Source organism: Protobothrops mucrosquamatus, unplaced genomic scaffold, assembly GCF_001527695.2.
Source record: "Protobothrops mucrosquamatus isolate PMUCROS unplaced genomic scaffold, P.Mucros_1.0 scaffold1708, whole genome shotgun sequence".
Lineage (NCBI taxonomy): Eukaryota > Metazoa > Chordata > Lepidosauria > Squamata > Viperidae > Protobothrops > Protobothrops mucrosquamatus.
The window spans coordinates 146141-162978 of NW_015387859.1; the positions used below are offsets into that span (position 1 = coordinate 146141).

Here is a 16838-nt window from a genome sequence, read left to right on the forward strand (position 1 = left end):
TTGTTTCCTTGCAGACGTTTCATGACCCAGCTAGGTAACATCATCATTGCTAGAAGGGAGGAGGAGGAGGAGGAGAACGACAATGACGTGGGGCCCTTGGCGCTCTCTGAGCTGGGTTGTTTTCCTGCAGACGTTTCAGGACCCAACAGGGTAACGTCATCCGCGACGGGAGGAAGTGGGCTTTGTCTGGGTTTATAAGAAAGCAGCTTGCTTGCGGACCGCAAACCCCAGTCCCTTCCAGCCCTGATGATCTTACCTAGTTGGGTCAGTGGAACATCTGCACGAGAACACCCCGGCCCAGAGAGCACCAAACAGGCTTGTTGAAGGTTTACAAACAGCCGCAAGGGAACGCAAACCTATTTTGCAAACCCTTGCACACTTCCTGAATTGCATTACTAATAGACGGTTAACTATTTGGGACGCGTTGACGGCCACGGATTCTTAAACGGGATTAAACTTCAGGGATTCCCTCCCTGCCCTGGTTGTGCAGCTAGTAAGATTTTTCTGCAAATCCCGTGAAGTGTATTTCTTTCCGCCCCCACCCCGAGTTGGACCCTTCGCTCCGTAACCCTTTATTTATTCCTGCTAGAGCTTGTAAGCTGAAGCAGTCAACCTTTGCTTATCGCAGTGGTTCTCAACCTGTGGGTCGGGACCCCATTTGGGGTCGATCGACCATTTCACGGGGGTCGCCAAGCAAGGCTGTCCGCCATTTTTTTTGTCCGCCATTTTTTCCCCTTTTCCGGCGGGTGCCTTACCTCCCTTGGGCTGGGCCAGCTGGTGGTCGGCCTGCTCCGTCTCTGCCGCTTGCCAGCTACGCCTCAGCCGGCGCAGGGGGCGGAACCACGCATGCGCGGCGCTCCCAGGCAGGGAAAGTCCTCGACTTACGACCGGTTGGGTAGTCCTTGACTTACAACCGGTTTAGTCCTCAACTTTAGACCGGTTTAGTCCTCGATTTACGACCGGTTGGGGCCACGGCATTAAAAAGGTTGAGAACCACTGGCTTATCGGGAGCTGGCTGAACCAGGTCTGTTGCTATGCTTGGTTTTGGGGGGGGGGTTGTCCCATAGGTCAGAGGTCCCCAACCTTTTGGGCACCAGGGACCGGTTCCGTGGAGAAAGGTTTTTTCACGGACCGGAGAGTGCGCGTGGTTTTGTGTGCTGCCTGCATCCCACAGACGGGGCTTTGCTTGTTTGTGCGGACCGGTTGCTGGCAGGCCACGGCCCGGTACCGGTCCACAGACCGGGGGTTGGGGACCCCTGGTATAGGTCATCTGTACAGCTCCATCAGTTTTCAATCCGGATTTAGGATTTATTTTTTTTCCCTGAAGTCACATAGCTCAGTGAGGGCTTGACTTCCCTTCCTCAGCTTGGTGCCTGTCCTGTCATTTGGAAATCACAACAAGAGATATCCGTGGGAGAAAACTACCTCAGGGGGGTCAAACCTGGGTGCTTAGAGTCCCCCCCCCCAGGATAGGGGTTTATGCTGCCCCAAAGAAAGAAAAATGATCCCACAAGGGGAATGGACAGGATTGCAGACAGAGCAAATCTGCATTGCCAAGAAAAATTAGGGCACCGAGTTAGTTAGTTAGCTAGTTTGTGAGTTACTCACAGGTGGTTCTCGACTTACAACAGTTCATTTAGTTACAACAGCACTGGAAAAAAAGGGATTTATGACCGTTTCTCACCCTTAAGACTGTTGCCGCATCCCCGTTGCCCCGTGATCAAAATTTGGAGGCGTGGCGACTGGTTTAATTTATGACGGTTTGCCGTGTCCTGGGGTCACGCGATCCTCACCTTTTGCGACTTTCCTGCCAAGTAAAGCCAATGGGAAAGTCCGATTCCCTTAGCAGTCGCGTTCCTAACTTAGCAACTGCCGGGATTCACTTAACAACCGTGGCGAGGAAAGTCGTAAAATGGGGCAAAATTCGCTTAACGAATGTCTCGCTTAGCAACTCAAAATTTGGGATTCGCTTGTGTTTGTAAGTCGAGGAGTACCTGTAGTTAAGTTAGTTTAAACCAGGGGTCTAACAACTTGGCCCTTTGATGACTTGTGGACTTCAACTCCCAGAATTCCTCAGCCAGCCTCCATTTTGTTTTGTTAGATTTAAGACAGGGATCTTCAAACTTGGCCCTTTTATGACTGGTGGACTTCAACTCCCAGAATTCCTCAGCCAGCTCCATTTTGTTTTGTTAGATTTAAGACAGGGGTCTTCAAACTTGGCCCTTTGATGACTGGTGGACTTCAACTCCCAGAATTCCTCAGCCAGCCTCCATTTTGTTTGTTAGATTTAAGACAGGTGTCTTCATACTTGGTCCTTTTATGACTTGTGGACTTTAACACGTACCTGGCTGAGGAATTCTGGGAGTTGAAGTCCACCAGTCATAAAAGGGCCAGGTTTGAAGACCCCTGGTTTAAACGCCGCCCATCTTGCTGTCAGACAACTCTAGGCCTTTTACAACAAGATAAAAACGACAATATGTGTCGGGCACAAACGACCAGACCCAGATGGGTAGAGTTCAAACTAGCTATTTTATTGTCCTCTAATACAGGAATCTTCCAAGATCCCAGCTTTCTCCCGGAAAAGACTCAAGATAAGGCTCAAAGGCATTCAGGGGGGACCCTTCCACCATAGATAGCTGAGGAATTCTGGAAGTCCAGAAGTCTTAAACCTGCCACGTTTGGATACCCTGCACTAAGCAAAGAACCAAACCCCTTTATGGCTTAACACAGGGTCTCTCAACCTGGTTAATGGTGGGAAGGAGTGAAAGGAGGCCCAGATATCCTCGGTCTCTGAAGGAACTCTTGGTTTGTTTAGGACAGGGGTAGGCAACCTTGGCTCTTTTATGTGGACTTCAACTCCCAGAATTCCTGAGCCAGCCAGGCTGAGGGGAAAGGGAGAGATTTCCAAGCTGAGCCATGCTGGCTCAGGAATTCTGGGAGTTGAAGTCCACAAGTCATGAGGGTGCCATAGTTCCCCCATGCTGGCTGAGGAATTCTGGGAGTTGAAGTCCATGACTCATGAAGGGGCCAAGGTTGCCTACCCCTGGGCTAGACATTACTTGTCTGAGATGGTATAAGTCAGGGGTAGGCAACCTTGGCTCTTTTATGACGTGTGGACTTCAACTCCCAGAATTCCTGAGCCAGCCATGCTGAGGGGAAAGGGAGAGGCTTCCAAGCTGAGCCATGCTGGCTGAGGAATTCTAGGAGTTGAAGTCCACGAGTCATAAAAGAGCCAAGGTTGCCTACCCCTGGTTTAGGATCAGCAAAGAAATCAAGAAAAGCCTCTCAGCTCAGTCCTGTAGATGTTCAGTTTTCCAGAACTGCTACTAAGCTAAGTGGTTCTCAACCTTTTCTTCACCACGGACCCCCTTTAAATACGGACATGGCCACGGACCCCCCCAAGACTTAAGATTTAAATCAGTGGTTCTCAACCTTTTTAATGCCGTGACCCCAACCGGTCGTAAGTCGAGGACTAAACCGGTCGTAAGTCGAGGACTAAACCGGTCGTAAGTCGAGGACTTTCCCTGCCCGGGAGCGCCGCGCATGCGTGGTTCCGCCCCCTGCGCCGGCCGAGGCGTAGCTGGCAAGCAGCAGAGACGGAGCAGGCCGACCACCAGCTGGCCCAGCCCAAGGGAGGTAAGGCACCCGCCGGAAAAGGGAAAAAAATGGCGGACAAAAAAAATGGCGGACAGCCTTGCTTGGCGACCCCCGTGAAATGGTCGATCGACCCCAAATGGGGTCCCGACCCACAGGTTTAGAACCACTGATTTAAATCATAACATTTTTTTTCAACCCTCCCTATAACAACATCCTGCTCCCCCCACTGGGGTCCGCAGACCACAGGTTGAGAACCACTGAGCTAGACAAAGCACTGTCCATCTCGGCGTGTGCCGGACGTTTCTAGACGGAGACGTTTGCAAAGATGGGTTGTAAGAAACGAGTGCCCGTGTTCAACTCTGCCGAGTAAGGAGTTTTCGTCCATTCACCTCTGCCCGGTGGAAAATGTCATTTTTGCACACGCCCTCCTGTCTCCACATTGATGAGTTTGCCCAATGAAAATCCTTCTCGTTGGCTTGTTTTCTTTGTACTTCCTATAAAATCCATTGCTAACAAGCGTTTGGCTTTTTTTCCCCCTCCGGTGCTTGACACACGCAACCCGCTTTGCACGTTCTCTTGGTACACACCTCTGGTTGTGGGCTCTGTCGCTTTGGGTTTTGTGGGTTCAATAAAGTCACCTCCAACTCTGGCTGGGTGGTCGTGGTTCACTTAGTCCAGTGGAGTCCGAGGAGGACAACCAGGGTCCCGGGTCGGGAAGCAAACTCGGCAGGAGACTTAACCTGGCTTGCACACAGAGGAATCCCTGCTTGTACACCCCTTCCCACAAGCAAGGCCAGCGGCTTCTGCCTAAGGGGGGAACTTCCTCTGATTTAAGAGAGAGAAAAATTCAAAACATTTGAATTGGGAGGCAAATTCCAATTTCCTTAAGACAAGTTTCTGGTGTGTGGATTTCCTTGAGACACGTGACTTCCGTTGTGTGATCGGAGGTGGTGAGGAGGGGGATTTCCAAGAGGGAGGGGTGTATTCTGGAGGAAAAAAGAGACAACTCAGCCCAGATATTACAGAATTAGAGATAGTCCTCCACTTACGACCACTTGCTTAGTGATGGTTAGAAGTTGCGACGTAACTGGAAACGGGAGTGACGAGCCAGTTCCAAAGTTCTGGCGGTCGGGCTCTTAGTCACACGGCTGCGTTTGTGGCTGTTTGCCGCGCCCTGTGGTCACGTAAACTGCATTTTTACGACGGTTTTGCCAACAATCAAAAGTGAACTTTGGGCAAAATCCTACCGTATCAAACAGCGGGCTTGCTTCAGAACTGTTTTTACAACTGCCCCCTTCTCTTAATCCCTGCCACAGGAAGGGTGTGTGTGTGTGTGTGTGAAACCAGGTCGATCATACGATGGACCCAGTGTACAACCGTCACAACATAATGGGCAGGCTCCATTATGGCCATATGTCGAGGACCACTTGTATGTGTGAGAGAATGAGGGTGAAGACAGCCTCTCCCAAATAGTTCCCAGAGTATAGTGTAGATCAGGGGTCTTCAAACTTGGCCCTTTGATGACTTGCGGACTTCAACTCCCAGAATTCCTCAGCCAGGCACGCGTGCCTGGCTGAGGAATTCTGGGAGTTGAAGTCCGCAAGTCATCAAAGGGCCAAGTTTGAAGACCCCTGGTGTAGATGCAGATAGCAGAGTCCTCAGTCTGGCTAGGTGGACTTGCCTTGACTTACGACCACAGCTGAGCCCCAAATTTTCCTTGGCAAGCCAGTTGTTGAGTGAGTTTTTGTCCCATTTGATGACCTTTCTTGCCGCGGTCGTTAAGTGAATCCCTGCCGTCGTTAAGTTAGTAATCTGGTTGTTAAGTCAATCCGGCTTCCCCCCCATTGACTCAGCTTGTCAGAAGGTCGCAAAAGGGGATCACATGACCGTGGGGCACTGCGACCGTCATAAATCCGAGTCCGTTGCCCAGCGTCCGAATTTCGATCACGTGACCGTGGGGACGCTGCAGTGGCCGTAAGTGTGAAAAGCGGCCACAAGTCCCTTTTTTCAGTGCTGATGTAACTCTGAACGGTCACTAAACGAGTGGTCGCAAGTCAAGGGCTGCCTGTACATCCCATCCCATGTTGGAAGCGCCAGACAAATACATCCTGTTCGTTCTTTCCATTTTCCCCAGCGCCATCCGTTGAGGTAGGTTGGGCTAAAGTCTGCCAAGAAGGTTTTATAGCTGAGGGAGGGGCAGAACCTGGCGGTCCCGGGACCCCTGGGAGTCGGAGAGGGTGGGCTGCTCTCCCCAGCCGCCACGGGTCTTGCATTCAAGTCTATGGAGATTCCCAATCATTCCGATCATGGTTGTCCCAAAGGTGCTTTTCCCAAATGGCAACTGGACCTTCTTGTTTTTTTTCCTTTGAAAACATTCTGCTTGTCACCCAAAAAGCTTCTCCAGGGTAGGATTTTTTCCCGAAGGGAAAGCCGAATGGGTCGTTGAACGCCCCGACATAGAAAGAGATATAAAGGACCACTCACACACACACACAAAAAAAAAATACCAGGATTTGAACTACCACCTCAGCAATGGACAATCCTGAATAGGATTCGCACCTCACACAGAGTCTGTTGAGACTCTCTCTATAATAAATGGGGCATAATATCGTCCCCTTAGTGCGACGGTGGGATCCCACCTCAAACTGTAGATCCCATCGTGACCGGCTGTAAGCTGGTCCAGGATCTGATTGTTTTTTTTTCCCCATATAGATGCTACATTTCAGCGATTAGGTGGCCTGGACATTCCTATGTGAACATAGATGTTTTTTAACATTTATTGGGTTTGTTGGATTCTACTAATCTAGATGAAATCTAGACGCAACCTAGAACTAAGGAGAAACGTCCTGACAGTCAGAACAATTAGCCCGTGGAACCACCTGCCTCCAGAAGTTGTGGGTGCTCCAACATTGGAAGTTTTTAAGAAGAGACTGGACAGCCATTTGTCTGAAATGGTGTAGGGTCTCCTGCCTGAGCAGGGGGTTGGACTAGATGACCTCCCAGTTCCCCTCCGACTCTATTCTAAATGTCGATGTCTATGGCCAGTCCGCGTATGATAACGCCACTCGCTAAATAAATAAATTACCAGAGAAATCCAGTCGCTTTTGAGAAAAGCAGCTTTGGGACGTCTTACATTCAACCCTTGCAGGGGTTCTCAACCTTGGCAACTTTAAGACTTGTGGACTTCAACTCCCAGAATTCCTCAGCCAGCAAAGCTGGCTGAGGAATTCTGGGAGTTGAAGTCCACAAGTCTTAAAGTTGCCACGGTTGAGAACCCCCCCTGCCTTAGAGGCAACTCGCCCTTAGCCAGCATCCCATCCTTCGTTCGCGCTCACCCTGTCTGAATTTAATTTCGCTTCCCTTTTTCCTACTCATTTTTCATCGTCATCCTTTTTTTCCCCCCTTTTTTTGTGCGTGCGTGCGTGTGTGTGTGTGTCTTGTAGGAGCGATTGTGTTTGCCTCTGCACATTTTAGAAGAGAAAGGCTTGACGCAGGTGGCAGAGACTGTGCAGGCCCTCCTGGAATGGGCCCCCCCAAAGCAACAGCACCACCAGCACCACCACCTGGACGCTGCCTAAGGAGCCCCGCGAACTGCTTCCCGGGCTGACGGAAGGAGGCGAGTGCGAGTGCCGCCTCTCCCAGGACGGACAGGCCTTGCGTTCGAAGAGCCACCGCTGAACCCCGACTTCCTGGTGGGAATCCTTTGCCTTTGGTTTCTCCACTTTTTTTTTTATTATTATTATTTTTGGGGGGGGAGGTCACCGAGGTTTCCATTGGACTTTTGCGCTTTGTAAAGTGGTTTTTTTCTGGGGCGGGGAGGGAAGGGGGTGAAAACTCCAGGAGCCCCTTGGCTTCCTATTTAAATCTCCTCCTCCTCCTCCTCCTCCTCCTCCTCTCCTGGGAAATCTGAGCAGGGGGGAAAAAAGAAGGACTTTTTTAATCCCGCCACCATAGAAATTGTGAGGTTCTCGGTAGGTTTAACCACGGAGGAATTTTTATTATTATTATTTTTATTTTTTTCACGTCTGCTCCGAACAATCCCGCAGACAAAGTCAGCTCCGGAAAGACTCAAGCGATGACCCTCGTAAGCCAGTCCCGAATCCCCCTGTTCTTTCGCTCGTTTTCTTCCTTTCGTCGTCATCGCTTCCCACGGGGATGTTTCTTACCAAAAAGTTCTAAAAACGCACGTTCCTTCGGCACGCCGGGTCCCGAGACGTGCGGGAAATCCCGCCTAATTCTACTTTTAAGTCGGCAAGTTGGGTGCCTGAATCTGAGAGAGACCCTGGTACGACTTTAATAACCCACCCTCAAATGCTTTTGTTTTCCTTTAGCAGCACAAAGGAGTTGAAGCTCAAGAAATAAAGGTGTAAAGGACGCCTGTTAAGTGAAGAAGAAACGGGGCACGGCTAGATGCCCTTCTGGGTGCTCGAAAGAGCAGCTTCCCCTCCCCACTCCACCCATGCAGCTGACCCAATCCAGCTTTTTTGCTTTCTTCCTCCTGTTAACCTTCCTAGTTTTCTCAATTAGTTTTTATTAAATGTGCCGGTGAGATTGCAAACTACTTTAGCACTTACTCAGAGGAGGCAATTGGGAAGGACTCTTTTAAGTGAACCAGGCACGGTTTGGATCCCGTTGGGAAAGTAGCTGCAACGCCTTGAATCTGCCCACAGCGTAACTCTGCCCAGGTGGAAAAGACAACCTGAATAAAATTTGCAGGTTTCCACACACCCCTGGAGATGGTGCATCAGGCAGAACAAATGAGTGCCAAGTGGAAAAACGTGCGCTCCGGTGTTTGAGTAGGAATGTGGCGGCACCGTTGTGCCCTAGAGCAGGGCTCCCCAACCTTGGCTACTTTTAAGACTCGTGGACTTCAACTCCCAGAATTCCCCAGCCAGCCAGTTCTGGGAATTTGAAGTTCACAAGTCTTACAAATATGTGTCCAAGGTTGGGGAGCCCCGCCGTAGACGAAGGAAGGTGGATGTTTGGGGTGCCAGGGAAGGAGTGTGCAATTGAAGGAGCGTGTAGCCATTCAATCCCTGAGCAAGTAGCAGGAGAGGCATCGGCCGGGAAGAAATTCCGGCGGGCCGAGATTCAGCTGACGGGGGAATGAAGTCCCTGTTCTCGGTCGGTCGTTGCAGGGCCTGGGAACTTTTAAAAAAAAAAAAACAGTTTGCGCGTGAAATCAAATGTGTATCTCGGACTCCTAAGTGAAGGCAAAGTTAGTGTAAGGTCACTCAGGACAGGTGTGCAGGGTGGAGGAAGTAAGAAAAAGCAGGGCTAGTTGGAAGGGATTTGGGAATGGACGCACAGGACCATAACTGCATTTTTTAAAATTCTATTTAGTTGCAGGGGCCCCACCTGCCTCCCCCCCCCAGTTGTTTCCGATCAACCTTGTTTGTGTTCAAGCTCCTGTTCGCTTCTCCAAGCTACGAACAGAAGTTTCCTATTTCTTGCCCTTTCCTTCTCCACACACCCCCCCCCATCCCTCTTTATTTTGATTTTTGTCTCTTTCTCGGGAGGGCCAGCTTTCCTGCATCCGTGCGATGCACTTACATTTTTAAGTGTTTTTTTTTAAACACTGGCCTCCCACACACCCCTCTTGAACACACGTTTGAGACCCTGTTTGGCAACAAACAAACACAAAAAAAGAGCATCCAATAGCCATCAGATAATGTGTTGTTTCGTTACGGCTGCTTCTGGCTTGCAAAAGGTTTTGGATGGGTTGGCGTCTTAAACAGAAGCAGCTTTGTAGAAAAAAGAGATGCTTGGAAGACACCATCCAAGGCTGCAGAGAGCCTGGAGGGTCCCGTTTTCTGCTTTAAAGCACGACAGTTCTGCAGTTTGGGGGACCCTCGGCTTTGCAAGTGAAAATACGGGGTTTTTTTTTTGAAGGGGTCCAAGGCAGCGTTTCTGACGCCTCGTTTTGCGGGTTTTGAGTTTTCGGATTTCCAAGGGGCCACTCTCCTATTCTGTCTGCTTGCGAGTTCTCCTTGGTTCGTTTTAATAACCTGCTTCTTGGGTTACTCGCACCCAACTAGCCTGAGAACACGCGTAGAGGCAGGTCTCCCCCGTGAAAGATCGCCTTTTGACACCCACCCTCCTGCAGTATTATAAAATTTGGAGCTTTTGAAATCCTAAACTTTTTCCTTGGGGATCTGTCGCGGGTGCGTGGTCAAGTCTTTTGAATGAGAAGCAGCTTGTTTTCAAGGGTCAACCGAGCTGGTTCAGGGCAGAGTCTCAAATGCAAAAAGATAAACCTATTTTTGAGATTGGCACACAATTTCAAGCCTGAAGCACTTCCAAACCGTTAAAATGGACATTTGGGGCACGTTTGGCGTGAAAATGATTTATTTTGAAGTTGTTTGCCCCTCTTGGGGGGAGTGGTGTGTGTGTCTGTTCTTTGCCTAGGCCAGTGTGGTTCAACCTTGGCCACTTTCAGACGGGTGGACTTCAACTCCCAGAATTCCCCAGCCAGCCAGCATGGCTGGCTGGCTGGGGAATTCTGGGAGTTGAAGTCCACCCGTCTGAAAGTGGCCAAGGTTGAACCACGCTAGCTTAGGCAGCTTGAGTTGGGTGTCTTTGCTTGGAAAAAGTCTTCCTTGCCACACAGTTGTGCGAATCGGCTTTGGTGTGTCAGCAGAACGAGGGAAGGGATGAACGCACAACAGACACGGTCTGCATTGTTGATACCTTGCTCCTGTGGCCAAAAGGGGAACACAGAAGACAAGCACTGGTGTGTGTGTGTGGAGGGGTTACCCTTGTTAGGACGCTTTGCTGGCCTCTGGTGCAGGAAACTGTAGAAGTCATTCTTCAGGTGCAGCTCAGCCAGGTGGAAACAGGCAGAGTCCATCTCTCTTCCCATCCCTCCCTCCCTTTCCCAAGCAGCACCTGTGCGATAACCGCCTGCTGCATCGGCTTTGTTGCGTTCAGCAGTTGCGTGGCACGGAAGGAAACCTCTCCGTTCAGACAACACGATTTGGTTATCGTTCTACCGAAAGAAAGAAAGAAAAAAAGACCGAAAGACGCCCTCCGAACAAACAGACAAACAAAAAAAAAATCCTTTTTTTTTTTAATCGCAGGTTTGAAACTGGCTTGAGGATTTGTGTTTTGCCTTTATTTATGTGCAATTTTCTTTTTCCTTATCGTTGATGTAAACAACAAAAAAAAAGGTGTGTTAAAATTGTAGAAGCAACAACGGGCGACTGTCCTATAATGAAGATTATAAGTTGGACAGGGGGATGTCCCTCCTGTCCCTTGCACACACACACACACAGTATTTTCTGCTACATTAGTTCGATGCTATGATTTTTCTTTTATCGAGGAACTACAAATAACCAGGAATCTTTGCAACTGACATTAGGAGTTTGGCCTTTGCCGGTAGCTGTTCCGATATCCTTTTCTTTTGAGCGTGAATTCGCCCCCTTAGCACCCAATTCTGAGGAGCAATAGAAGAGATTTCCTATCCTGGTGAATACCTGACCCCGTTATCCCCACGACCAGGGATTGAGTTATGCCCAGACTAAGTTAACCAGAATCAGCCCGGCATCTCCCTTGGTGGCGAATGCCGGTTGGGTATCAATCAGTCATCGCTCATCCAGGCTCATCTTAATTCCCCCAAATCCCACCAAACAACCCGGGTCAAATGAAGTAGCTGTGTGGAAAGCAGACCCACATTTATTTATTTTTATTTTATTTTTTTTTGCTGGATGAACTCTGAGGATAGCTGCTTAGCTCTTTTTGTCTCTCCGGGAGAAGTTGGCGTGAATTGCAGAGGAAGTAGATTGCTCTATTCCTTCACTGAGTAGGAGAGAGTTAATGCTGCTACTATCCCCAGCTACTCAAGCGAGCTCAACCTCCCAGGATATTTTCACTTAAGTTTTTCCTTATAGTAGCCCGGAGGGTCGTGTTTTGCAAAATGAGCTCAGTTGAGTCACGGTCGTAGCAGATCCGATTCCTAACAAAGCTACGTTAGAGAAGGAGAGATCTTTCCGTGTTCCTTCTGCCGTAACCGGTGCTACGTCTTGATGAAATTAAGGGTCTTGGTTTTAAAACGTCGGCGTTCCCCGGAGAACTGTTTGGAAGTTGTGGTTTTTCAGTGCCCCGCAATTTGCATTTTCTCTAGGCCAGAAGATCAGGGCTTCCCTTTTGTTTTTTTCTGCCAACTCTAAAGTGTAATTCAGTTTTTCCCCAGCTAGTAGTGCTGGGCAGATGAGTTTGGACCACAATCTCCTTAATCCCCAGCCAGTCGCTGGCTCAGAATTAAGAGGATTGGCGATCCATCCCAGCTCGAGGGCACCACGCTGGGGGGAAAAGCCGGTTGTAAGTAGTAGCGTAGCCAAAGAATTTTTTTTTGTTTGTTTAATATTTCCTACATTTGTATGTCTGTAAATACATTCCATGGAAGGCTTATCAACTATAAATGTCATGATATCATGGGTTTTGTTTTCCATTGCCTGTATATGTTACCAGTCCATTTCTAGCACACCTGATATAATAAACTCCAAACCTGGGTGATTTGAAATAAATAAATAAAAAAATTAAAGCTTTAAAACCTGCCTCTGCAAACAGAAGCGTTTTATTCCGAAGCAGGTTGATCCAGCCTCTTCTCCTATTTCGGTGTCTAGCGCGACTTTAAATTACTTTTTCTGTCCCTAAGGGCTACACGATAATTTTGCAATAAAGTTCCAATTCTTCTCCTCCGACGCTCAGCTTTTCAAGGGGATTGTCCAGTAAACCTTGGGTTTTTATAGGAAAGATAGCCGTGTGACTTCACCGGGTGTCTTCAGGGCACAAATATCCAGGTTGCTAAAGCCGTGGGAAATCCGGAGTTAATATCCCATGGATGAAGGGGGGTGATCCGGGGGTTAATTTTTCATTTATGGTGGACAAGAGGGCCTGTGGTTATTTGCTAAGGGTACTCTATAGATCCTATACTGAGGACTGTTCAAAGTTAACCAGTGGAACAACCTGCCTCCAGAAGCGGTGAATGCTCCAACACTGAAAGTCTTTAAGAAGAGACTGGACAGCCATTTGTCCGAAATGGTATAGGGTTTCCTGCCTGAGCAGGGGGTTGGACTAGATGACCTCCGAAGTCCCTTCCAACTTTATTATGATAATGATGATGATGATTAGGGGAGGCTAAAACATACAAGGAACGGTTGCTGGAATTGAGTACGTCTAGTTCAATGAAGAGAAGGACGAGGGGGGACATGATAGCAGGGTTCCAATATCTCAGGGGCTGCCCCAAAGAAGAGGGAGTCAAGCTATTCTCCAAAGCGCCTGAGGGCAGGACAAGAAGCAACGGATGGAAACTGATCAAGGAGAGAAGCAACCTAGAACTAAGGAGAAACTTCCTGACAGTAAGAACAATTAACCAGTGGAACTACCTGCCTCCAGAAGCTGTGAATGCTCCAACACTGGAAGTTTTTAAGAAGAGACTGGACAGCCATTTGTCCGAAATGGTATAGGGTTGGAGTAGATGACCTCCAAGGTCCCTTCCAACTACTACTACTTATTATTATTATTATTGTTATTATTGTTATTATTGTTAAAGTTCCTTCTGGCAACCATCCTGTTGGCATAAGGCAGCCAAAGAAACTCCTGGGACATTATTTTACCAAGAGTATAACTTTACTGATAGATCCATACAGGCAGAAGAAGGAGAAAAGCCAGTTCTGAAGTTTTCGCGGGCAAAGTCGCAGAGGTAAAATCTCCTTTTTTTCTCCACTGGGCCATCCACAGTTCATTGTCCACCCATCAATTGCAGTCCATTTATTTTGGGAAACGGTCTGAGCACCTTGGAGCTTCCCCATCTTTCGTCCTTGGGCAGGCCACCGACCCTCGGCTCTTGCATTCCACAATTCTCTCCCAAGCCTCCCTTGTATACCAAACCTCCCCACCCACCCCTCCCTGTTTCTGTTGTCTGTCTGGTGGGGGGGGTGTTTGCGTGGTGAGTCAAACATGACACCTTCCAATTCTCATTCTAAAAAATTAAGAGTAGAATAGAATACAATAGAATAGATATTGGAATATAGAATAGAATAGAATGCAGAATAGAAAATAGAATAGATATTGGATCTAGAATAGAGATAATAGAATAGAATAGAATAGAATAGAATAGAATAGAATGCTGAATAGAATAGAATGGAATAGAATATAGAATAGAATGCAGAATAGAAAATAGAATAGAATAGATATTGGATATAGACTAGAATAGAATGCAGAATAGAAATAGAGTGTAGAATAGAAACAATTGAATAGAATAGATATTGGATATAGAATAGAATAGATATTGGATATAGAATAGAATAGATATTGGATATAGAATAGAATAGATATTGCATATAGAATAGAACAGAACAGAACAGAATAGAGCTGGAAGGGACCTTGGAGGTCTTCTAGTCCAGCCCCCTGTCTCGAGGAGGACCTATACCATCTCAGACAAGTGATTGTCCAGTCTGTTCTCAAAAATCTCCAGTGATGGAATGCCCACGATTTCTGGTGGCAAGCTGTTCCACTGGTTAATTGTCCTCACTGTCAGGAAGTTTCTCCTTAATTCCAGGTTGCTTCTCTCTTTGGTCAGTTTCCAACCCTTGTTTCTCGTCCTGCCCTCTGGTGCTCTGGAGAATAGGTTGACCACGTTCTTACTAGGACTGCAGCTTCTCTCTCTTGAATGGAAGAGAGCCTTTTGATGGCCATTAAATACAGGTAGGTCTAATAAAGGAGAATATTTGTAGCTCAGGGCTGACATGAGGCGTCCCTGGTGCTCTCTTGAGTTTGCCCGTAGGTAGCCTTCAACTTAACAACAGTTCCTTTAGTGACTGTTCAAACTTACAAGTCACGGAAAGAAGTGATTTACAATGGTTTTTCACACGATCCCTGCAGCCGCGGTCACGTGGTCAAAATTCAGACTCTGGGCAACTGACTCCTATTTATGATGGTTGCCATATCCCCGGGTTGTGTGATCCCCTTTTGCGACCTCTCGACAAGCAAAGTCAACGGGGAAAAGCCAGACTCATTTAACCACCGTGTGACTAACTTTAACAACTGCAGTGATTCGCTTAACCACGGTGGCAAGAAAGGTCATAAAACGGGGCACAAAACTCGCTCAACAAAGGACTCGGCAGTGGAAATGTTGGGCTCCGTTGTGGTCGTAAGTCAAGGACTAGTGGAATTCCCCCTTTTCGTTGCTCCAGTCCGATCCCCAGCCCAGCCCTATCGGCTTCCATGTTTGCTCGGACTAGAAAACCCTGCAGTGGAGATTCTGGGTGCAATTTTGCTTTTAATAATAATAAAGTTGGAAGGGACCTTGGAGGTCATCTAGTCCAACCCCCTTCTCAGGCAGGAAACCCGATACCATTTCAGACAAAGGGCTGTCCGGTCTCTTCTTAAAAACTTCCAGTGTTGGAGCATTCACCACTTCTGGAGGCAGGTAGTTCCACTGGTTAATTGTCCTAACTGTCAGGAAGTTTCTCCTTAGTTCCAGGTTGCTTCTCTCTTTGATTAGCTTCCATCCGTTGCTTCTTGTCCTGCCTTCAGGTGCTTTGGAGAATAGCTTGACTCCCTCTTCTTTGGGGCAGCCCCTGAGATATCTGAGATATTGGAAGACTGCTCTCATGTCCCCCCTCGTCCTTCTCTTCATTAAACTAGACATTCCCAATTCCAGCAAGCTTTCCGTATATGTTTTAGCCTCCAGCCCTCTGATCATCTTTGTTGCTCTTCTCTACACTCTTTCTAGAACAGTGATGGCAAACCTTTTAGAGACCGAGTGCCCAAACTGCAACCCAAAACCCACTTATGCATCGTCGGGTGCCGGGTGAGTGTGGCCCATTGGGTGGGCGTGGCTGCAGTGGTAATAGACTGGGTGGGACTAAAAAGTTCAATCAATCAATTCCAACTTTGCAAGAACTTTTTTTTTCCCACGAGAAGTTGAAATTGACTGATTGATTGAACCCTTTTTTTTTTTTGCACACAGTGGCGGAGGCCTAAAGCGAAAACGTTTTATAAAACCCAGCTGAAGGCCTAGGACTCGGGTGACGGCGCACGTGCCCACAGAGAGGGCTCTGAGGGCCGCCTCTGGCACCCGTGCCATAGCTTCGCCACCACTGTTCTAGAGAGTCTCAACATCTTTTTTACATCATGGTGACCAAAACTGGATGCCGTATTCCAAGTGTGGCCTTACCAAGGCCTTGTAAAGTGGTATTAACACTTCACGTGATCTTGATTCTATCCCTCTGTTCATGCAGCCTAGCACTGTGGTGGGTTTTTTGGCAGCTGCAGCACACGGCTGGCTCCTGTTTAAGGGATTGTCCACTAGGACAATCAAACTTCATTGAACCCCCACAATATTTGCACCCTCTTTTAGAATCACCAGTGTAAAGTCTGGACACCCTTTTGGACTTATTAGCCAGCTTCCTTTTTTCCTTTAATTTTTTTAAAAAAGGAAAAGACACCAGCTTAGAGACCCCAGGATGGGTCCTCCCCAAATGAGAGACACAAGTGTTTGAAGAGAGAATATTTCTAATTATTTCGGATCCTCTGGGCAAATGACAGAGCTGGTCTCTTCTCCAGTGTGCCCAAACTGGACCTGAGGATGATGGTAGTCCTCTTCCCATCACTTTTTCTTCTTCGGCCCGGCTTTTCCTTTCTTCCCTTTCTCTTTGCTGACCGGCTCTTCCTCCAGCATCTTCTTGAGGTTTCTGTAAGGACCGAGGAATCTGCGGACCATCATGCCTCTCCACCAGGCCTGCAGCTGAAAGGAAGACGGGCATCGGCAAAATAAGGTAACCCCAAACTCAACTGGGCAGCCGCCTTTGCTGAGAGAAATTGGGGGCTGGGTTGTGTGGTTGTGAGTCAAGGACTCCGTGTGTAAAGGGTGGGAGGGAGGGATAGCTTTTGAGCCTTTGCGGCCCAGAGGTGGGGAACTACGGCCCCTTCATGCCTTGCGGACTGCAACTCCCAGAATTCCTCAGCCAGCGTGGGGGAACTATGGCCCTTTCATGACTTGCGGACTTCAACTCCCAGAATTCCTGAGCAGCGTGGGGAAACTATGGCCCCTTCATTAATTTATTTATTATTTAAATTTATATACCGCCCTATCTCCCTTACGGGACTCAGGGCAGTGACTCGTGGACTTCAACTCCCAGAATTCCTCAGCCAGCATGGGGGAACTATGGCCCCTTCATGACTGGTGGACTTCAACTCCCAGAATTCCTCAGCCAGCATGGGGGAACTATGGCCCC

General features: G+C 48.3%; 1 protein-coding gene across 1 annotated transcript in view; it reads right to left on the bottom strand.

Moving 5' to 3' along the window:
* Nucleotides 1–16137: 16137 nt before the first annotated feature.
* IQCG (IQ motif containing G) overlaps nt 16138–16838 on the bottom strand; it is a gene marked incomplete at its 5' end in the record, with an annotated part of 5400 nt that continues 4699 nt past the window's right edge. Inside the window, one exon of the mRNA XM_029285444.1 lies at nt 16138–16348. Coding sequence (XP_029141277.1) covers nt 16211–16348 — 138 coding nt within the window. The remainder of the gene's footprint in view (nt 16349–16838) is intronic.